We start from the raw sequence: 22684 nt of genomic DNA on the forward strand, positions 1-22684 counted from the left end.
CAGATCAGGGACAAACCGGAACCACCGAGGCTGTCGGGAATTCTGGAGAGTCACAAGCACCAGGCCTTAAGCGGTTCTCAAAATAGCTGGGCTTGGCTCCTGAGCATGGAGTATTTTCGGGACATCCATGGCTCACATCAGAAGGGCTCAGGGCGCAGTCTGGTCCTGGAACGGCTTCTGACGCCTGTGTGCACCTTTGTTGCTTGTGTCCTACAGCATGTGCGAATGTGGGCCAGACGTACCTGGTTACAAGGATTGCACTTGTCCCACCCAACCCCAGAATCTTTGCCCACGAAAGCCGCGGGCACCATCAGATAGCCTCTACTTGAGAGTGGGAGGGACATTTGGGGGTTCAATTTCCTGGGGAAGAAGACGGAGGTGCGACGGGATGCCTTCTTATCTATGGTTTACGGATAAAATACTGACCTACTCAGGGACGATTGCATAAAGCTTTTGAATGCAGGATATACAATTGGTCTGAATTGCCAAAGCTGGGAACACATGGTTTTCACCTTATCTCACCCCCACTATTCCTTATCCGGGCATGCGTACCACATACGCACAACCACACGCGCAATTAACTCAACTTTTAACGTGTTAATGGGCCATTGTTGAGATAAGACTTTGGGTCAATGAGTTTGCTCGTATACTGGACCGCATTTCCTCAATGGAGTCGAGGCTCCGTAAGCGGAGCAAAGCGGTTTATATCCGCCTATTTTCAGATAACTAATTGTCAAAGAACAGATTAAGCCGGCACTGAGCCGAATCGTCATCTCAATCAGCGACCAAACCTCGCCGGCCCGGTGATGATTAGATACGGAGGCTGATGAAAAGCACCGCCTTATGCCGCTGGGGATACCCGCTGAGCGGCTGTGTCAAAAAAGTATGAGTACCTTGCACATACACCGTCTCCGCCGAAGCCGCCCGTTATGTCATACTGTTTTCAGCACTATTACGAGGCGGGAGTACCCTGAAAGTTTCGCTACCACAGCGATACTACCCACTGAAAGAGGCAATGTTGCAATTCAGCCGGCAGCCGGAGAAGCACTCACGAGCTGAAGACTGGTGGTGCAATTATGGAAAATGCGTTCCACTTGTTGAGGTTATTGGCTTCTTCTTGAGTTGCTCCTGAGTACGCAGAGTCCAGTTGCGGTAGGCATGTAGTCTTTCTATAGCATGCACTCGCAACGAAAAGCAGATGATTTATGTCGAAAACAAGTATCTTTCCTGTGCGTGGTGTCTTTTTAAACTATAAACCCACGCCCCCCTCCATAAAGAGGTCGTCTCGACGGCCAATCGAGGATTACATCAAACCCCACTCTGAAAGCCGGTAACATTCACGCCCCTGCATCCGGCCACAGGGAATCCTTATCTTTTGGCGGGCGAGAGCGTCAACCTTTCTTTAGAGGACGGCTCGAATCCGTAAACATAAAACCCTCGACGCCCCGACCTCCCCAGAATTCTTTTTCGATCATCCTACACATATTCATTTGATTGCTTGATACATTTGTATCTCGTTTCGTATTTCCTCACTCGCAATCCGCCTTATTCCCCGTATCACAACCACATTCACAATGGTTCGTCATTATCAACAAGATTCGACGTTATGAAGTCAGCTAACAATATGTACAGGCTACTCCTATCACCTCACGGACGGAGACTCTCCAGAAGTATCTCAAGCTTGATCAGAAGGGTATGATCATGGCTGAGTACGTCTGGGTTGATGCCGATGGTGGCACTCGTTCCAAGTCTCGCGTAAGTCCATACCGATTCTATCTCCCGGCCCCACTCTTGCTCTTCCGATCCGAAACGACGAGGCCGGCCGATCGCCGACCTCCATCAAGTGGCATTGTTTTGAGCCTCGGAAGCGGTGTCGCGCCTGCCTCGTGGAACGATCCTTAAACTTGCGATTAAGCTTGTTTTCCACGATGCGGGGATGCGTGGCCCGATCTCTTGGGCCCACGCTTTCGATACCAGATGGAAGGAGCAAGGGAACAGGAGCGACGTAAATTTTGAACATCAACTTACAAAGTCACAGACATTGCCCGAGAAGGAATATAAGCCCGAGGATCTTCCCGTTTGGAACTTCGATGGTTCTTCCACTAACCAGGCCCCTGGTGACAATTCCGATGTCTACCTCCGTCCCTGCGCCGTCTACCCTGATCCCTTCCGCGGCTCTCCCAACATCATTGTTCTTGCTGAGTGCTGGAACGCCGATGGCACTCCCAACAAATACAACTTCCGTCACGATTGCGTGAAGGTCATGGACACCTACGCCGACGACGAGCCTTGGTTTGGCCTCGAGCAGGAGTATACCCTTCTCGGCTCTGACAACCGACCCTATGGCTGGCCCGCCGGTGGTTTCCCTGCTCCGTAAGTCAATCCCTACATTCTTTTCGCATTGACTAACGATTTCATAGCCAAGGCGAGTACTACTGTGGTGTGGGCACTGGAAAGGTTGTCCAGCGCGATATCGTCGAGGCCCATTACAAAGCCTGTTTGTGTAAGTCACAGCATCAGAAGCTGGGTATCAGACTGTAAAGTTTTGGTGCTATAGCTATCATTTGATCAATGCTTCTCGGTCATATCTAACTCGATTCCAGATGCCGGCATCCAGATATCTGGAACGAACGCCGAGGTCATGCCTGCTCAATGGGAATATCAGGTCGGCCCCTGCACTGGCATTGAAAGTAAGTTTGATGGAGGCCCCACTTAAACTTCGGTATTCCCCACAAATCGCAAGATTCCCGCTAACCACCAAATCTCATCAGTGGGCGACCAGCTTTGGGTTTCACGATTTTTCTTGCACCGCGTCGCTGAGGAATTCGGCGCAAAGGTTTCATTACATCCTAAGCCAATCCAAGGTGATTGGAATGGGGCTGTGGGTATTTCCTTCCCATTTTTTGTTACTCAATGCTAATATCTTTACAGGGTTTGCACTCCAACTTCTCCACGAAGGCTATGCGCGAGGAGGGTGGTATGAAGGTCATCGAAGAGGCTCTGAAGAAGCTCGAGCCCCACCATGTTGAGTGTATTGCTGAGTACGGAGAGGACAACGAACTGCGGTTGACCGGCCGTCACGAGACGGGATCTATCGACAGCTTCTCTTGGGGCGTAGCCAACCGTGGCACAAGTATTCGCGTACCCCGCGAAACTGCGGCCAAGGGCTATGGCTACTTCGAAGATCGTCGCCCTGCTTCTAACGCTGACCCCTACCGTGTTACCAAGGTTCTTCTTCAATTTTCCATGGCTTAGAGCGAGTTTTAGAAGTTTAGCATTCATTCTGATGAAATGGTTCACGGCGCGACGGTTTGGGAAACTATTGATTACATAGATAGCATGAAAGCTTGTCCTGAAGGACAGTAATGACAACCAATCAGTAAAATATTTCTTCAATTCTACCAATACGATTACTGCGAAACAAACAATGTGGCAGATATGTCGTTCAAATTAAGCTTATTTTAAGAACGTGGAGACAAGTCACGTGATATCCTCAGTTTGTTAATCGCCCGCACCTGATGGATATCCGACATCTCTAACTGCTGGAAGGTGCTTCCCATGAACATATGTATTCGGTAGTCCAGCGGTACATCACCAGTGTTGCAGTAGCTCGACTTGGCGCCAGCTACCTAGTTATTGCTTATTTGCCGTTGTTGCGTTGGAGACGCCGGCTGACTGTGGTGGTTATCCTTTGGCTAATTTAGTGAGCAATCGTTTGAGACTTTGTTTCCTTCAACAATATTATGTGGTGGTCTGGGGTATCACATCAACAATACAATGATCTTTCTGAACCCTCTCTTAGTGGCAAGTGGGACCACGCCAAACCCCAATTTACTGAGCAGGAAGGGACACTTGATGTGGATGGACTGGTAAGGAAGGAATAAAAAACAAGAATCATCAAAGATAAACAGCAGCAACGGTGAATGACTCTTAAAATTAGCCACAATTTCAATGATAAGTTGAGCCTGTTGCCATCTTGACCAGCGCACTCAAATCTTTTTCCGACAATTATTTATCCCACGTTTCGTGCAAAGAACAAAACATGATACCGAGAAGAAAACAAAAGGGCAAGAAGGACCAGGCGTCAAGAGCTCGGGTCAACTTGCCAATTCTGCCTCAAAACGTCATCAACAACAACGTACCTTCTCTCGATCATAGCCATGGAATAATTTTAACCCAAAATTTTCATCATATCCAGTTTGACCCCCATTATCCTAGTCAATCATGCAATTTCGATATGTTAGCTGCAAAATCTCACAGATTATCCCCTGAGGACCATTAGTGGCTATCGAAAAACCACACGCTGCCACGAAAATTCCAGATCGAGCGGTTACCTGAAGAGTTGGCGTGACGAATAATAGCAAGCAAGTTTAATACTCGGCATAGCCTCCATAGTGATTCATTTCTGACCATACAACTAGACCACGATAGAATTATTAATGGTAACTACGGACAAGCACGAGCGGCCAGTTGAAACCCTGGTTGTTGCCACCTTTAGAACCATCAATTAATATAAGCGACAGACACGTTGACCTACTGAATTTATCACAGTCATCACAGATCATGTTGAGGGTGAGGGACAATACCCTTCAGAAATGTGAGTGCTGCACACCACAAAACCTAGGATCTGACTTAGCCGTTACCACCACCAGACCTGCATGTGCCCAAGTCAAGGCTCCTCTTCCATTTTCCAACATCATCTTAGACGACTGAGTATAGCCGCGTTGCTTCCTCCAACTACTCAGCCTACTCCGAACCGTTGAAATGTATGCTGGACGGGCATGGGGGCGAGCGGTGGGACCTCCAAGCCCCAAAGACCGTGTAAATCAGGCTCAACCAGTACATATGTTTACAGATGCAACTACTATTACTATACTGCAGCTTGCTCCGGCTACGACGAGCTCGTCTGACGACCTCCCCTTCCTTGGACGTGGCTTCGACATTACAACCAAACCCGGAGGACACCTTCATATACCAAGGTCGGCACTATGAACACGGGACCTCGCCGACTCTGAGGTATGTTTTGAAATGCCGCTATTTTGACCAATAAATAAGATTCTCGCTATCGGACTGAAGAGACACACCAAAATGCTGATATTCGAGCAGATCAGAAACCAAAACAGTCTCGATCAGAAACACACCATGCCACCATACGAGCTACAGTCGACGCCCATGATATCTGTCCTATGATACGAGCATCATTGGCGACAAGGCTAGGTCATCTGCAGTTTTCTCAATTTAGTACTCGTATCAACGACACGAGTAGTGTCTTTATACGTCACAAAGGTGTGAAATATAAGCGAGGCCAGTTGCGTCACTTAGGTCAAGGCTAAAGTGGCAGCTAATATGACATGGAAGTTGCAGGCACGACGTCCAGCAACTGGATCACAACAAATCACATCTCAGGATGATCATTCCCATGGATTGCACATCAATATACGCATATTAACGAGCGCGTCCGTCGTCGTGACAAGCTGTCATCATGGTAGAAGGCATAGGGAAGAGCACAAGGATCCCATCCTGCCGAATCTATCGCGACCTTGGTTGGCTCTATACCCCGGCTCGACTAGTAAGGTTCGCTCTTTATCTTTCTGCCTATTCGTTTGTCATTCTGACATATGCGAGTCTTAGGAGATGCTCTGCGTTACGTCATGGCAGATCAATCATCATCATGTCGCAGGAAAAGAAAGTGGAGGAGAAACCGGCATACCTCGTCTGATCGTCGAATCAAGGATCCCTCTGCGCAAAAACCGGTGCCGCAAATTGATAGGACACATGACTAGGTAGTACACACAAAAAAGCGACACTCCGACGCTCCGCATAGGGACGAATGGTGACACTTGTCCAGATGAAGCAAGAGAGCGCCCAATGGCACCAGAAAGTCTCAGCCATTGGCAAGGGTTGGCGCCTCAAGCGCTCGATTATTCAACATTAACGGCGACAACGCATATCAGATTCGACGGCGTTGAATAGCAGCGAAAGATGAGGTCTAGACGCCAGGCAGTGACCGTAATTCGCAAACGTGACGGCTTTGTTGATACGTCAGTTGGCAGAAAGAGGTAAGGCAATTGTCATCACTTATCGCATAGGTCAAGTGCAATATCACCGTCACCATCCCCGATAACGTCCTGTTGAACGTCGATGTTAATAACCCGGGGTGGAAGGTCGGCCTAACCCCTAGGTACAGGAACTCGCTCTGGCTTATGCGAGTCATCGCGATGTGGGAGTATAGGACTATAAACAGGGAACCGGCAAGACCTACACTTTTATATTACCCTCCGGATTTCTCTTTCGTGGTGCTCGACATCGAGGTCAGCATATACACATGGAGCGGTAGCTTCCCGCCCCTGGACGACGATATGATCCCCATCTGCACCACTAACGTGGAGTGGTACGAGTCTACAGAGAAGGACGTGTGCTTCTGCATCTACAAGTTAGGGAAACACACGACGTTTGAATATCGAGCTCGGGAGGACACCTTTCGCGAGCAAGGCAAGAACTCGCTTGAGGCGTGCGGAACCGCGTACAAGATCTTGAAGAGGCTCTCGCCCGAATTCCTCAACATACTCAACGGCTTCATCCTCAACTTGAAGAGAATAGCCACACATATCGTGCGAAATCTTGGGGCTAATGTTAGAGAAGAAGCCATTGGGCAACAGCAGATCCGGGATGCACTGGAACTTACCCAGCGGGACCGTGACCATTGGGATTTCGGTGTTGAAGACGAAGATGATGAGGAATGGCCCTTAAGCGTGATGAAGTTCTCCTGCCTTGGCTAGATGATCGATCCTATTGGTAAGGTCATGAGCCAGTAGAGCACCGTCATAGACAACGTCAAGAGAGGCGCGTCGAACCTGATAGTCCCGTGGAGGCATTCGAGGGTCGAGATAGACATTTTGTCGAAGCACGTGACAAAAATGGTCAGGATATTGTCGTTTAAGACCTCAGTGTCGCAGGACACGGTGAAAGACATATTGAGCCTGATCTAATAATACAATACGACGTAAATGTCCACGATCAACAAGCGTTTACGTCTATAAGGCCTATGATGATAAATCTGAAAAATAGCTCAAAACCTGAGTGTCAACAACTTGATCCAAAGATGTCACTGTTAAGTCATGCCATCCGTTTTTGACGGTAAACCTCCATCACACCTCCCGTAATGCACATTCTCAAGTGCAAAAAATGGGAAATGACTATATGTAGTACTCACTTCTGAAAATTGAATCGTACGAATATGACTTTCTCAGCATGGTCCAGGCGTTATCTTGAACAATAAAGGGGGAATGACGGCAGCAACTATCATCAGGAAGATGAACAGAATCTATCTATGTAGACTAGAGATTCCGCAAGCTCTTCTCTGTTAGCACTCTTACTGTTGGCAAGGGGCAAGAACTATATAGGCCAAGTCAGTGTCGAAAATGACAATTGACGTCGAATAGCCACTTTAAAGAGGAAGATAACTACAAACCTTGACGCGAGGCTTGCCTGGACGAAATTTAGTAGTGTTCTACTGTTGCTAAGAAACAGGATCGGCTTTCCAATAACATCACAAACTATTTACTAGGTTCTTATCGCGGACCTAAAATGAAGAGTAAGCCTAAATTTATGAATATACAGTCCTAAACTTTAGAAGTGTATAGAAAATGTTGCGTTATCTTTAGGATAACATAGACAAGATTAGCATAAATTTAGACTACCTTAAGCAAGACTGCTAAGCTTCTCACCTGTGTTCAAGCCACGGAAACGCCCCAGTCCAACTGGTCATGAACGAAATAGAACACTTTCAATACATGTGAGCTCGATCATTCGTATAGAATGATAACGACCCAAAAGCTTACGGTTTAATACTGAGTGATATACGCCTCAGCGACCAGCAATTGGCATGCTCCTTCTATCTGAATGCTTTTTCCTAGACCTGGGCCTGGGTAATCAATACATTAAGAATGGCTTGTCTATATATGCATTCCGCAGTACTGGGTCGCTTCGGAATCACTACCTTGACCAGCACGACCAAAACCTGGAGATCCGCAGGAGTGGCGATAACAAACGGCAGCCACAAGATGACCTTGTCCGTAAGTCGGAAATGGGTCGACATCGATCCTAAACTAGGTATGTGCTAAATGTTTCCAGGGTGGTATTCCCTTTTCGCTGGTAGAATCAGCCATAATTGGTCTCCACGGAAGGCCAAGGAACATGGCTTTTCGCCTGAACTTGGTCCCAGGCCAAGCCTCCGACCACTGCTACCAACGGGGCCACCAACGCCTCTTTATGGCCCTCGAGCTCTCGTATGGAATCATTTAATCATGGTTTCAGAACTGCTCCTTACTATTCTCTAGGGAAACCGCCACGTCATCCGGGCGCCCTCGCCGATCGCCACGAGAAGCAGAGGAGGAGGAGGTAAGCTGGAATAAGTTTTGAATTGAAGCTGGATGGCATTCTAATTAATTACAGTACGAGTCCTCTACTAACTGGGAAGGAAATCCCGACTTGTTCGAGTCCACCGCCCCCGAGTCCGCCACTGCTAAGTCAAAGTCTGCGCCACTCAAAGCAGGAAACAATGTCGAGGTATTTAGAATCATCTCCTCTATGGTTCGACAATAGACTCAAGGAATCTAGACGTTGCCCAGTGAGCTTCGTGCTGCTCGGCGTGAAAAACAAAAAGCCATAGTAAGTTGGTGATTACTTTCTAACTGTCTTACCATTACTGACAAGTTAATTCTTATAGAGAACCCCGACAAACACATCTCGTGGCCGTGGTCGTAGTGGTAGCGGTGGTCTTGGCTACCTGCCGACTCCTCGATCAAACGATTCAAACGCGGGCCCCTCAGTATGTTTATATGGAATCGTTTACTGGGTACTTGTTTCATTAATAATTCTGGCCAGAGACTTCCTGATGAGCGCAGCCGGATTAGCAAGAAGTCGAGGAAAGGAGAGCGCTGCGTTTTCGGTAGTTGTAATCTAAACCCTGCTACGGTATGTCCGATATGCTTTCTGTTTTTTCCCCTCTTTACCTATATACTATTAGTGATAGTATAATCGGAGTCAAAAAGTTACTCCTTTTTAACACAAAGATAAAATTACAATGCAAAGTGTCGTGTGTCCTAGCAACTAATAATTAATATGCTCTCCCATTAAGTATTTCTTCGACCTGGTGATGCTGCCCCTGAGTGATGCTCCTCCCTCAGCATGCTCCTTCTGTTTAACAATGCCACCCTGATCAATGCCCCTTCCTTGTGGGTGCTCTTCCCTGGATTTGGGCCTGGGTCATCAAGACACCAAGAATGGCTTGTCTGTCCTGATTTCTCTTCTACAAAGACTGAACAACAACTATTTCTTATTTCTTTTTAAAAAGCCTTCTCTCAAAACAACAAACTGCCCCCCGCACTACTACAATGGCCCCAAACAAGAACAAGAACCACCAGCCCAAAATCCCCGGTACTGTGTCCAACGGAAGCATACGCTTCAACTCTCAGGCGGCAAGCCTTCCTCAGAAACGGGGTCAATCCTTGGTGATTGAACAAAGCTCAGTTACAAAGATTCCAAGGTAAGTAAGAGAAACTTGATGCACCCGGAACATATGGAGCTTCTACAGGTGTATGTTGAGTAACACTACTCCCTGGCACTTTAACTGCACCCCAAGGTTGTCCTGAAAACATCGACACAACTCGGTTTCCCTTTCCCCTATACCCCAGAGCACATAAACACAATGGAAAAAGAAATCAATAAACGGCTCGATAAGCTCGAGAGCTTTGCCATCAATACTAACGCCCTTGCCAAGAACGCTCGAGAGGAGTTCTACAAAGACACCGTCGTCCTTCGCCTTCGCGGTCTGGCACACCAAGTTACCCTCTTCAAGATCCAATCTCTGAACCAAGCCACCATCGCCCAGATCCTCACTGAGGTTCAAGCTACCAACGCTTGCATGGATGGAATGGAAACTCACATGGATGAGATGAGTAACATCATCTCTCAGCGCAAACTCGGCAATGTCCTGGCAGGTCTCAGGTGGGCACGACCTTGGCTTCAGAGAGTCCTCTACGACATCCCCTACAAAATCTTCAGGGGCATTCGGAATGTACCTCTTGGCTTCTACTATCATGCCGTTTGGAGTTAGGCCGCCCTCTGGTGGCTCGTTAAATACTAGTAGTTTGCCTAGCAAGGTCCTATGGCCTCATCTTTCGCCTTCTAGCAATTTCTAGGGTAAGAACCAAAAGAGGGTCGTCTCCGATGGCTTCTCCCAGTGAGCTCAGTCTGGAAGTAGTGGTTTGCTTCATGCGGCATCTGCAACCAGTGCGATTGTTGGCCGTAGTGCGCCAAAAGTGTCTCCCGACGCTACTGTTACTCACGCCCTTTCAAGCGAGGATGAATTTCCAAGCCTCGATATGCGAGAACTCGATGGGGTCGAATTTCAGCAGCTGAACATTCATGTTTTGGGGAAGGCTTCAGTGGTTGGCGAGGATGATGGACCGCCGTTCTGCGAAAGCGAGGTTATCTAATTACTTGGTTCTGATTTTAATGGCCTGGCTAGGGGAGGAAAGAAAACTCGGAGCCTTGCTCCTAAATGATGGAAAGATTTAGGTAACTTGATATAAGCCTAGCCTAAATTTAGTATACACTTAGGATACCTTTTGCTGAGTATATTTTATATTACGGTCTGTTGTTTATGATCAGAAATCCTTTGACACCTCCGTCTCCTCCATCTGCTCCACATCCATCTCCTTCTCTGTCTCCACTTCCATTTCGTCTCCAGCAGGTTGTCCCTGTTCCTTCTTCTTCTTCTTCTGCTCCTTCTTCTTGTCCTTCTTGTCCTTCTTCTTCTTATCAGCCAAGCTGATCCAAGAGACGCAAAGGTCAATCTTGACCTGACTCAATTTAAGCTCATCTTTGAGCTTTTTGGCCTCCTTGGTCTCCTTTTTGGCTTCCTTAGTGGCCTGGTTGGCAGCAGCTACTGCTGCTTCACAAACTGGAAGTCTACCACTGAGGTCGGCAATCTTCTCTTTCAATGGATTGACAACCTAAATAGAAAGAAAGTTAGAAAATATGGTTTCCTAGTAGCACAAATGGTTGAAGACCATTTTGATTCCAGCTTCTTACTAATCAGGAAAGTTAAAGAGCTTACATATTCAACGACCACGTGGGCAAGGGAGATACTCTCTTCGTATAAGGGATTTTTCGAATCTGCACCTGACTCATTATCCTCAGAGTTGTGATGATAGCTTCTAAACTTATGAGAAGTTTTAAGACATTTTAGGGAAGACGATAAAACTTAGGGCCTCGATCCTGAATGATGAAAAGAGTTAGACAAGCTATCAGAAGCTGATGGGCCCTTTAATGAGTTCATTTTTGGCATTCTTTGTGAAGATTTGAAGTTTTGTTGGAGCGTACTTTCAGGATGAGACCCCTGTCCCCCGTGTAAGTGGACTGTGCGAAATAACTTCCAGATAACACTGCCTTTATCTGATGTGGGACCAAACTTTTTTTCTTGATTGCTTCAACCTGGACCCATCATACTCTTCCAGTTGCTCAACCACATTGACAATATGTCTCCCGTTGAAGAAACTGGAGACCTGTTCTCCATCCTCCCAATAAAGATCCCTGGCACACCTTCATACCCAGAGACCGCCATTCACGAAGTTCGTATACGGAAAAATGCACCCAAGATACCTACCGCCAACGACTCACGAAGTGTATTCCTCAAGAACATTCCCGCAGACAGTACAGAACCTCACTTTCGCGCTGTCTTTACACAACTTGTAGGCGCTGGGCGTTTTGAGAGTATTACCTTCGAAGACGAATTACGGACGCTGCTACCTATTGATCCTGCGCAAGCCACAAAAGTTGCAGGGTTTGCGAAAAAGAGGAAACGCGGCGACGTTGAGGCGGAAGAGCGGGAGCGAGAAGAGGAAGCTGCGCAATTACCTCAGATCTGGTCGCGGCGCGTGCAACGGAGCAGCAGCACAGCAATTGTGCTTCTCGCAGACGAGAAGAGTGTGCAACTAGTCCTCAAGGCTATCGCAAAGCTACAAAAGACTAAAAAGTATCCTACGTGGGGTAGCGATCTCTCCGACGACGTCCCCTCGCTCGGCTCATCGTGGATCGCATCGCATCTGCAACTCTCGCGCGTCGACAAGCCAGCCACCCAAAAGGCTGTTCACGCCTTCTTCACTGCATTCAACCGCAAGGAGAAGGAAGCTGTTGAGCTAGCTAAGCGACTGCGCAATGAGCCAGACGAGGATGGTTTCGTTACAGTGACTCGCGGTGGACGGGCCGCTCCCGCCAGCCGAAACGAGGCTGAGGAAGCCAAGCGCAGAATGATCGAGAGGGATACCAAGAAGAAGTCTGAAACCAAGGATTTCTACCGCTTCCAGATGAGGGAACGACGCAAGGCGGAGCAAATGGCCTTGATGAAGAGATTCCAGGAGGATAAGAGAAAGGTGCAAGCGATGCGGGAGAAGAGGGGGAAATTCCGACCAGAGACATGAGATACTTGATAAAGCTCTATTTCATGTAAGTCATGATGCTCTTTTTGTTTGTCTTCATGATGACGTCGCGGGGCCATCGAACATGATGGGGTAGCGAGGCCTTTGGTCTCCCATCTTGGGTGCCGAAAACAACCGCGTTACAATCTTCTCAAATTTGTCTGAGACAAAGCCACTGTTCCATATTCTGTCAGACTCTATCCGTGAACCTCACTAACCAGCCAAGCCGTTTCTAGAGTATGCCAAGCTTGGTCTACACAAAGTTCAAAGACATCCATGTTGACGCACAACTTATACCCGAGTCATTATGGCTTCTCGTATTCTAACCATTACGACTCAACACATCCTGTCATCGCCGCTCGGATCAACACCCTTAAGTCTGATAAGGGTCCAGGAGATGTAAAATTTGCCATGGGCAATATTCGGGCCTTTGGTTTCTACCACGTTTTAACTCTGTCTCGCCTCGGCCAAGAAGCTATCAAGGCGGGGAGGACCTTGTCGGAAGGAGGGGATAGAAAAATAGAACCAGTGCGGCTTCAAAGCCTTGAACATGTTTCAGACTGAGACTTTGAGTTGACAGTGCATGTGCCAGCAGATGTCTGCTTCAACGTCAAGTTGTCCATGGAAACAATGCACAACACCATTCCTGTGACATTTGGCCACTTTCCGACCACATCTTCCCCTCATCCATACCTTGATCAGGCTGTATACTGTAAACATGCCCAATTTCGGCCCATCAACATTGTCTTCGAGGCTTTCTAGTTTAACAGGTGGAACTGTCGACCCAGACAACGACCCTCACCAGAAACTCCAAAACCCTCACTTTTGGCCCAAAAACAGAAAAACCTTGATCATCTGCATTGCCACCTGTCGAGCGCTGTCTTGTCAAAAGGATGACCCTGGCTGGTCTCTCGTTAAGGCCCGCCTCACTTTTGCAGGGATCTCATTGGCGGACGCATTGTTTACTTTGCTCCCCCACATAGCAACCAGCTCTCCCCACCAAAACAATTAAAGGGACCACAAGCTTGTACACTTATACAGGAGAGATAGTACTAGTACCTTTGCGCAGGAAATTGATGAGAAAAAGTCAATCTCTTCAAGATTCGAGGATATGTGTATCAACTTTGGACTCGCTCACCTGTCACAATGATCGATACCGATAATCTTCGTACAGCATCGCTGTATATCAACAATCAGCTTCTATCTAGAGGTTTACTTCGTGATGGCCAGAGTATCGATTTCGCCGGCGCGGCCTTCAATGGCGATGAAGCTGGAGCTACCATGGGACGGATCGTGAGCGTCCTAAACGATCTAATACTCCGACGAGATGTACGTTAGCCCTCATGTGTCTCGATACAACTAACAATCACAGCGTGATGCAGAACATCGCGAATCCCTCTCAACCACCATGCGCACCCTACGCGCCGATAACCTCAAACATACCAACGACATCGCGCGACTCGCAGAGAAACATACCGAGGCCAAGAGGAAGCTGGACATTGCAGAAGCTTCAGAGGCTGCTCTCAAAACGCAAATGAAGTCGGCAGACGCCGCCATACGCGGTTTAAAGGAAGAAGTCGCCCGTACAAAGGGACTGGTCGCCCAGGCACGAGCTGCGTGCGCAACAGACGTCCGTAGACGAGACCGCCAAATCGATACCTTGAAGAAACAGCTCGCCGAAGCTGGACGTGCGCGAGGATCCCGAGCAAACCCCGGCGTGACCTCAATCCTCGTCACAGGCGATGTTGGCGAGGAAAAGTCGACAGGTCGCGGAGGCATCACCGCAGCAGATGACTATGATCTGCGCAACGAAACAAATGCATTCTTGGCCAAACTGGCTCAAAATCTTAGTGAAGAAAACGAAGCTATTCTTTCCGTAATGCGCAAAACGATGCAGCAACTGCGGGACATGAGTGGGTGGAACAACGAGAACCAGGATAACCTTGTTATCCAGCAGCAAGGGTGGCAGGATATGGCTTCGGAGCTGGACTCTGTGCTGGAACACATGCGAACTATCCTAACGAACCCCTCATTCGTGCCAATCGAAGAGGTCATGGTTCGAGAAGAGGAAATCAGCCGCCTCAAGGATGGTTGGGTCAAGATGGAAAGCCGCTGGACTGAGGCAGTTCATCTGATCGATGGTTGGCGGAAGCGTATGGTTGCTAATGGACGGCCGATTTGCGACGAAGAGCTTCAGATGGGACTGCGCCTTAGCCCAGTAAGGGTACGAGATGTAGAGGAGACAAGGCACGCATCTACTCTCAGACTTTCTGCTGTTGCTGAGGAGCCCGAGGATGAGATGGACGTTATCGACTCGCCATGCCCTTCGCGCTGTTCCCCTCGCGTACAACTCGTCCCAGAGTCGGACCCTGAGGATGAAGTTGACCAGGAGAGTGACATCGAATCCGACTACGAAGAAAACATACCAATCGACGACTATGACGTTGAGGAGCCTAATGTGCAGATCCTTCAACAGTCCACAGCGGCTCCCCTCTACCACCCAGACCCAGACTCATCGCCACTACCAGAGCCTCCCCAGCTCAGCCCCTTGAAAGATTCTGCATCAGCCGGAAACCGAGGCTCTCAACCACGCAAACATGGCAAGGGAGATTTCACCACTATTGTGGAGGAAAACACATGGGACCTTGCTGCAGAAGGAGGCTCCATTCCTCTTAGATACGATCAAGAACCTCGCGATCGCGTGTCATCCTCTTCTTCACTCGATGAAGTCCTCCTTGTCAAGTCACCGGAAACTGCCCCCCAGGTTAACGAGATGAAGATGTCTACTCCCCGACGCCAAAGCTCCCACCGCAGTAGCGACGACCAAAGTGAGACCCAAACGTCACCCAACCGTTCCCCTCGTCGAACAGCATCACGTCTCCCCCTCCCACGGAACATCGATCCCGCTCCTCAACAAAGTCCTCTCACTATGGCGACTATTGCCGCCAAGTTGGCCGCTTCAGAGCGCGAGGCTGATGCTGCTCGTGTTCGAGCCAAGCTTCGAGCTGCCCGTGGAACCCGTGGAGTCAAGAAGCCAACCATCACTTCATCTCAGCCAGATCAGGCTACAGAATCTACAAACGAAACCGAAAAGAGAAATGATTTTGAGAATGTCGACCCTGTAAAGAGGGACCCAGTACCGACTGATGATCAGCTGAAGCCTCAAAAACGACGCCGTGAACGCCGAATGAGCAAGAGTGCATCGCGACGGAGAAGCACGTTGAGTCCTTGGGAGCTTGAAAGCTTGATGAATGGAAGCGTACAGTAATGAGAATTTGTCATGATGGGCGGAATCCTGGAAAGCTTACTTGGGCAATATTGGTCTGGCGTTTGGTGCAGAGAAGCGGTAACCCGAGAAGGGATCAAGTTTAATACATTTCTAATGGATGGATTTTATACTTCACGCGAGAACGGTCTGCTTGCAAGTTGTGGAAGAAAACTGTAGATTCATATAAACACAGCTAAAATACCCCCTAACAACATGCCTTTGGTCCCTCAAGTCAGGTCCCTCAGCCAGCAAGTGGAAAAGCAAAAGATAGACTGAAGTAAACAACCGACTCCCTGTCCTTGATTCCGGATCGTAAACTCCAATAAAATTTCGTAAGTCACCGGCGTGTCCTGTGTGTAAATTACAGAGCAGGCGCCGTAGCAATGAGCACCGACATGACAGCAGCTCCTCCAAGCGCGACATACCCCACCGCTTCTGCCATACGACGAAGACGTTTGGTTGGTGGGGGCCCCAATGCTGCAATGTGGCGAGGTCTTGCACTCGGCTGCGCCTTTCGACGGTGCGCCTCTGGGCGAGATTGGCGGTCGTTGGAAACTTGTTCTTCTTCCGGCGTAAGTTGGGAGATTTCATCGGCCTTTCTCTTGGTTGCTGTGGATTCTGGTGCCGGAATCTCCACGGGTTCAGCTGTCTTTGCGGCGACCGGTTTTGCTGGCTCCACGTCTTCGACTGATTTGGCCAGTTCAGGTGCTTCTAGAGCTTCAGCTGGCTGGGCACCACCGTCCTCTGCAGCATCTGCGTCATTCTCTTGGGCCACCACTTTCTCAGTTGTCTCAGTTGTAACTTTGACACCAGATGACTTCTTGCTCTCTTGAAACGCCCAGGCGGATGAGTCGTCCAACTCTGGCTCCACAGAGGTGGTGATTGTTTCGACGTGCTCAGGGGGCGTTGCCAGATATCTAAGACCGGAAGATACCAAGTCGGAATCGCGAGGTTCAATTTCATCTATGGGCGACTGGAGTTCATCTTCTATGTGCACAGGGATTTTGTTTTCCATCCCTGCTCGCGAGAGATAGGGTTCCTGGACTGGTGCCCGACGGACGGGGTCCATGGGTCGAGCTTGGGGTTGTGCGCGGGCAGCTGCAGCATTGGCTTCCCTAGCAGCAAAGAACTCGTACTTTCCATGCTTCCTGCCTACAACCTCAGCGGTAGAGTGTGTGATCGTCTCATGGTTGTATTTGTCAAAGACAGCTTCTGAAATTGGGGGAAGCTTCAGGGACGACGTGCCATTAATCGACATCATTGGAGCAAGGTCTGATTTCCATGTATAGTGGCTCTTGTCCAACTGGGTGAAGTTGGCACTATCAAGTTGTTGAGGAGCATCCCGGGTCTGGGTGCTCACAGGGTTGACCAAGGGCTGCGCATGGGTCTTCTCGGGGCTCATGACAGATGCCATGATAGTAGCCTCGTCAATGTGACCATTCTCTTGAGGAGCAGGTTCCTGATTGTGGACTGGAAAATGGTCAAAATGGTCTAGAGCGCTGTACCCCATGAACATACCTTGCTCTTCTTCAGACTCGTCATGCTCTGCAAAGTCTTCTTCTTCATCGACAATAGAGTCCCCTGCAACGGATGACATTGCATAGTCGACACTCTGACAATCTTCTGAAATGCCACCATCAGAGTCGTCTGTGTCCATAGAGTTTGGCGACAAGTCGTTTTCCGCTACTTCAGGCTCTTCCTCCAGATCAGAGAACTCGTGGCCCAAGACAGAAACAGGCTCTGGTAGCTTGGGGGGAGGTATCTCTAGAATATGAGGACAGTTGTCGAAAGTCTCAGTTCCATTTCTAACATTGGAAAGAGGACACTGATCATCCATTGTCAAGTCGATCGGACCATGACCAAAAGATGAAGTAGCCATTCTAGCAGGGACAAATTTGTTTGTGCGCAATATCTCGTAGCTATTGTTCACTTGGTCTTCGTCACTGATTAGAGATTCGATGTCGCTATCTTCAGGAACGCGGAAGCTATTGCCGCGCAGTTCGGGGCTGGGATAATTAGCAAAAAGACAGGAGACATTGAAAGATGACATACTTGATGGAGCCGTATGTCTGACGGACTATCATAGCGCAAGGGTAGTGTTTATCCTGGGGTCGTTCAATGAAAGCACCAAACTTGAGCTTGTCACCACTGGTCACTTCATGGTTCACGTTCGTTTCGAGGCGGACGTCGTTTTTATAGGTCCCATGGAGAGAACCCGTGTCCTTGATATAAAGTTTCTAAGTGAAGAGTTAACACAGGGTTACTGGAGAGTTTGCCTCCATAAAGCTTACCTGTTTGTCGGCGTCAAGGGTGAAGAGTGCATGTTTTCGAGACATGACTGGTGAATCGAACCAAGTATTACTCTTGGCAGCTTCAAAGGCTCCATTTCTTTTGCTAGTTCGGCCGACCTCGATGGTCGGATTCTTTTTACTCAGAAAGATGCGGCGAGTTGGATATGAGAAGCTGGGCGGGGGGTCGGCGATGGAGAGTGTGATGGCGACTATAAATGTTAGTTATCATCGAGGTTCAGGGAGTATGTTTATTCTGCTGTTTGGGCATCGCCTTACCTTCGTCGCGATACTCGGGTACCGCCATTTTGATTGCTTGTTGATGGCCAAATGACGAGCTCGAGTGAAGATGATAGTGTTTGGTGATTCCTTTGGTTAGTGGTGCACACTGTCTCATATACCTGCGCTGGGCCCACTTCTTGAGGAAGGATGTCAGCAGGGCAAACGCAGACTCGAAAGCGTGCGAGTTAACGAAGGAAGAAAGAGCAAGCCTATTAAATAGGGCTACCCTTTTGGTTCGATAGGAAGGTTGAAAGATAAAAGTTAAAGGTAACACAGATGAAAGGTAAGTGGTGTTGGGAAGCCCGGAAGGTGAATGCAGGCATTGTAAGTACCTTAGCTCCGATAAGTGGCGGGGCTTATCGCTGCCTGCCTTGTGGGCTGCTGTCACCTGTCCCCGTCTGCCTGTTACGGCAGTGGCCTTGCTCTGCTACCCCACTTCGCGGGGTGAAAGGAACCCCGCCGGAACCTTCAGTTGTGGGCTTCTCTGGTAGGTGATCGTGAGTAAGTTGCTCACAATAAAACTCAGAAAGATATAGAATTCCTTCAAGTGTCTTTGGGTATCCTTCAGGTGGAACAAGGTATCACAGCTGATGGTGAAGCAGTATTATCAGTTTCAGGGTCTGGGTTGGATCTAGTGCTCTTAGGTTGGTGTTAATGGCAGCTGTTTCAAGTGGGTCGCACTGTACATTGCCGAAACACCCTGGACCTGAGTATCGAAGCAACTGTTGTGATGAGACACCACTTCACCAACTTAATGAACTACTGATTTCCTTCAAGCAAAGCTGTCAGCCCTCGAAGAAGCTCGTAATCAAATATAACCCAGTGTAAAGGCAGAAAATCGGACCGATGGGAAGATGGCTTGAGTGAAGAGGTCATGGATAAATAGTGTAAGAGTTAATTTGAACTGTGTAAATTGGGCGGACTGCTTTGCTAAGCCCTTCAGCTTGGCACCCGACCCTGGCCTTATCATGCTAGGGAAATGCCAGAAAACTTGGGGCCGTTATCCTGAGTAAATGGAAACACTGAAGAAAGTTTAGTTTATATTAATAGGTCTTTAGACTACTTGTTTTTGGCACCATCATCTTCACTCGAGAGTCTGCGTCTTTATCGGGTACGTACGCGCAATCAAATGGCGGTACCCAAGCATCGTAATCAAGGTACTCGTATTAGGGTCATGCAAGTGGTTGAGCTGGCACGGTGACTAGCATTTTAACTCACTGCCTAAAGAATAGCAACATGGCGTCAGGTGGGAATCTTTCCATTGGTACCAGCGCTATCAGGAGTGGTCGATACGGCGGGTGTGGGTTGGCTTCCAACGCATAAATGTCAGCTTGGTTTTGTTTCAACCCTCCTGGAAAAAATATCAATAGAGTCTGAGCCGCATGGCATTGGATGTTTCTAACATGGTGAGTATACGATTGCACTTTTGCGTAAAGCATAGTACATTGTGTAGCTTAGACTTCAGCTACCAGGTGCTCGTAAATGAGAAGCAGGCAAGGAGGGCATTTTTGTATGGCTCGCACAGAACTCTTCGTGGTTCAGCCAGCCAAGGCAGCAGTAAGGTAGTTGCACAAAGCGATGTTTTCTATCTCGTCTGTGATACTCAATTTATATCAGTGAAGAGCTTCATTATCAGATCTATTACAATCTATTCCTACCTATTGCATCTCCATGCGAGCTCAGTCAAGCCTGGGTTTATGATCATGTTGTCCGTTTGGCTCAAGCCAACAAGCCGCCTCTGCCTAACCCACAGGCACGGGTATCAGTATATCAAATGATTGGCGCTTACCAATATTAAGTGAAACTCTTCGGTTGTTTTCTCGTTTGTCAGATTTCACATTCGCTTTTCCTAACCACATTTGACTTCGGAGGAAGCTGGATCCTTTATCGCACTACTTCTTTAATTGCGAAATTATATTCAGAAGTTTGAACTCAAAGCGCGATTCGACATTGTTCAAGCACCAAGAAAACACTCTGATTAAGATACCAATCAGCAAGGGACTAAGCGAGTTAGATCGATGACGCTGACCGAGACAAGGATTCAAGTGGAGAATAGCTAAGCGGGTGAGTGGGACGTTAGCATCCTTTCCTTGTCCCTTTTCTGGGGAGGCTACCCACTATGCTGTCATTTGAAGTATTGGAACAAACATGTGATATATACTTCGGACCTCAGGAACTATTGACAAGAATGCATGAGATTCCTCAGATGGGAGGTAAGGTAATACCAAGAAGCATCTAGCATGTAGCTCCAAGTAATATTCAAGCCTCTGAGTCACAAACCCCTTAACCGTTGGCTTGCACCTGCATGTTCAAGGCACTTTAAGCTTCACGGCTAATGATTTGCCACTTAAAGTGCTGGAATTTCTCAGCGGCGCCTGATCCATGTTCCACTCAGACTGTTCCACTGTCCACAGGGCTGCTCATACTTCTGGTGCCACGCCACAACCCGGTTCTCGCTGGCTTTAAACAAATATTTATCGCCGTTCGTCCACTTCCTTCTCTTCTCTTTCCTTACTTTGCTCAAATCCAGGTGCAACCATCTTGCTAACACCTATCTCCGAACTCCTCCTATTGTCGCGCGAACTTCCCCATGGACTTTATGCCTCGATACGCCTATAAAGTAACACCAACCTCCGCCTACTACACACACATCAGTCGACCCAGACCCAAAACCATACCCAAGTGACAGAATTTTCAACTAGACGAGGATCACTTGCTGCACAGCTTTTGATCATTTGATCGTTATAAACTTGCCTAGATTCAAATTTTGCAAGTTTTCCTCGTCGATTAACCTCCATACTTTTTGCACATTCTCATTTACAACACCACTTTTGGACTTAACCAAGACTTCAGCAAAATGATGAACCACGCTCGAGTAAAGGCCCTCAAGGGCGACGGAAAGACTACATCAAAGAAAGCCATCAAGTCAGGTCGTGCTTCCGCTGGTTTGACTCCTCGAGGCTCTCCTTTCGCTTCGCTTCTCACGTCACCCGCGCATTCCGCAGCCCCGAGTCGGGCTGCTTCTGACGAGAGTGAAGATGACTTCGAGTACGACGATACCATGAGCATTGCTTCCGGAAGCTCTCTAGTCGACACCAACGAAGATGGCACCAACACATTCGACGCCAAGCAGTTTATGGAAGAACTTCAGGATCGCAAGCACAATAATAGCGATGCCCGAACTCAACTTCTAGAACTCTACATTAAGGTTTTGCGACATCGATTCGCCCCTGCCACCCACGAGTGGCTTGACGATTCGGCCAACGAACTCGCAGAGCTTTTCATTCGTGGCGCTAATCGCGGCATGGAAGCCAGAGAGCGTCTCCTCTATCTTCAGGCATATCTTCTGACTCTTAGTTCCTCAGAGGACGCAAACATTCACGAGCATGCCGAAGGAACACTCAAGCAGATAATTGCCGACGACGACGATGAGGAATGCAAGGCCTTTGGCATTTACGCATTGTGCTTTACTGTGCTTTATGGCGGCGGTGGCGAGACGGAGGCCCTTGAGCTGCTCGACTACCTGTACGCTATTGTTGAGTCTGATGGAGACAATATCGATTCCTATGACAATGGCTTCATTGTTGCGGCTGCTCTTCGAGGTTGGGCCTTTGTTGCTAGCCATGTGGACGACTTTTCATATGCCGCCACCATGGCTTTGGATGGCTTTTACGAACAGCTTGACAGTGTTGATGTTGGTGTTCAAGCTCAGGCCGCTGCCTGCATTGCACTCATTTTCGAGGCGGCGCGCAATCATGAGGAGGAGACAGGGGAATCTTGGGATCTTCCCGTCAACCCAGAGAAGCTCACAGGCCGCATGTCAGAGCTCGCCAAGCAGAGCTCCAAATCTGTTTCAAAGAAGGATCGCCGAGACCTTCGAGATAGCTTGATGAGCGCTATCACCTCACTTGAGAAGGGTGTCGGACCAGGATATTCGTCAGCTGGCTATACACCTCAGAAGGGTGATAAGCGCCCAACCTCCAAGCCCAATGAGGATGGTGTCATTGAATTTGGATACCGTCACAAACTTCGCCTCGGCAACTACGTCGCCGTGATCGATTCGTGGTCACTCTCTTCCAGAATCGACATGATGAGACTTCTTTTTGGAGGACACCTACAAAAGCACATTTTTGACAACCCTGTCGTTGCTGAGTGTCTAAGTGACGCCGACTTTAGCGACCAGGGACCAGTCGCCAAGAAGTCCCCTAAGAAATAAGACAACTACATTGCATTGGGATTTGCGGTTTAGGCGTTTTGTGGGCGTTTTAATACAGACATTATACCTGGGGGATTATTACATGGAGGGTTTGAGAAGGGCATACGTATTTGTCGGTCTTTGACGATATTGTCGGAATAGACGAGTG

General features: G+C 48.4%; 8 protein-coding genes across 8 annotated transcripts; 7 read left to right on the top strand and 1 right to left on the bottom strand.

Moving 5' to 3' along the window:
• Nucleotides 1–1574: 1574 nt before the first annotated feature.
• FPRO_07784 (Glutamine synthetase) lies at nucleotides 1575–3255 on the top strand (the record flags this gene model as incomplete). Its single annotated transcript, XM_031234121.1, has 7 exons — nucleotides 1575–1577; nucleotides 1633–1755; nucleotides 2039–2373; nucleotides 2421–2503; nucleotides 2604–2690; nucleotides 2772–2881; nucleotides 2932–3255. The coding sequence occupies 7 exons, from the start codon at nucleotides 1575–1577 to the stop codon at nucleotides 3253–3255; spliced, it is 1065 nt and encodes a 354-aa protein (XP_031083890.1).
• A 2727-nt stretch (nucleotides 3256–5982) lies between these two features.
• On the top strand, nucleotides 5983–6779 carry FPRO_07783 (uncharacterized protein; the record flags this gene model as incomplete). Its single annotated transcript, XM_031234122.1, has 2 exons — nucleotides 5983–6045; nucleotides 6090–6779. The coding sequence occupies 2 exons, from the start codon at nucleotides 5983–5985 to the stop codon at nucleotides 6777–6779; spliced, it is 753 nt and encodes a 250-aa protein (XP_031083891.1).
• A 1167-nt stretch (nucleotides 6780–7946) lies between these two features.
• FPRO_07782 (uncharacterized protein) lies at nucleotides 7947–8965 on the top strand (the record flags this gene model as incomplete). The annotated part of the gene is made up of 6 exons (XM_031234123.1): nucleotides 7947–8075; nucleotides 8134–8288; nucleotides 8340–8400; nucleotides 8455–8568; nucleotides 8620–8670; nucleotides 8729–8965. 6 exons carry the CDS (start codon nucleotides 7947–7949, stop codon nucleotides 8963–8965), a joined length of 747 nt encoding a protein of 248 aa, XP_031083892.1.
• Nucleotides 8966–9395: 430 nt separating this feature from the next.
• FPRO_07781 (uncharacterized protein) lies at nucleotides 9396–10117 on the top strand (the record flags this gene model as incomplete). Its single annotated transcript, XM_031234124.1, has 2 exons — nucleotides 9396–9547; nucleotides 9751–10117. The coding sequence occupies 2 exons, from the start codon at nucleotides 9396–9398 to the stop codon at nucleotides 10115–10117; spliced, it is 519 nt and encodes a 172-aa protein (XP_031083893.1).
• Nucleotides 10118–11543: 1426 nt separating this feature from the next.
• Nucleotides 11544–12485, top strand: FPRO_07780 (uncharacterized protein; the record flags this gene model as incomplete). The annotated part of the gene is made up of 1 exon (XM_031234125.1): nucleotides 11544–12485. One exon carries the CDS (start codon nucleotides 11544–11546, stop codon nucleotides 12483–12485), a length of 942 nt encoding a protein of 313 aa, XP_031083894.1.
• A 1143-nt stretch (nucleotides 12486–13628) lies between these two features.
• FPRO_07779 (uncharacterized protein) lies at nucleotides 13629–15750 on the top strand (the record flags this gene model as incomplete). The annotated part of the gene is made up of 2 exons (XM_031234126.1): nucleotides 13629–13811; nucleotides 13855–15750. The coding sequence occupies 2 exons, from the start codon at nucleotides 13629–13631 to the stop codon at nucleotides 15748–15750; spliced, it is 2079 nt and encodes a 692-aa protein (XP_031083895.1).
• Nucleotides 15751–16111: 361 nt separating this feature from the next.
• On the bottom strand, nucleotides 16112–18345 carry FPRO_07778 (uncharacterized protein; the record flags this gene model as incomplete). Its single annotated transcript, XM_031234128.1, has 5 exons — nucleotides 16112–17220; nucleotides 17269–17756; nucleotides 17803–17987; nucleotides 18042–18250; nucleotides 18318–18345. The coding sequence occupies 5 exons, from the start codon at nucleotides 18343–18345 to the stop codon at nucleotides 16112–16114; spliced, it is 2019 nt and encodes a 672-aa protein (XP_031083896.1).
• A 2832-nt stretch (nucleotides 18346–21177) lies between these two features.
• FPRO_07777 (uncharacterized protein) lies at nucleotides 21178–22536 on the top strand (the record flags this gene model as incomplete). Its single annotated transcript, XM_031234129.1, has 1 exon — nucleotides 21178–22536. One exon carries the CDS (start codon nucleotides 21178–21180, stop codon nucleotides 22534–22536), a length of 1359 nt encoding a protein of 452 aa, XP_031083897.1.
• Between the last annotated feature and the right edge of the window lie 148 nt (nucleotides 22537–22684).

The sequence above is a fragment of the Fusarium proliferatum genome (genome assembly GCF_900067095.1).
Source record: "Fusarium proliferatum ET1 genome assembly, contig: FPRO_scaffold007, whole genome shotgun sequence".
Lineage (NCBI taxonomy): Eukaryota > Fungi > Ascomycota > Sordariomycetes > Hypocreales > Nectriaceae > Fusarium > Fusarium proliferatum.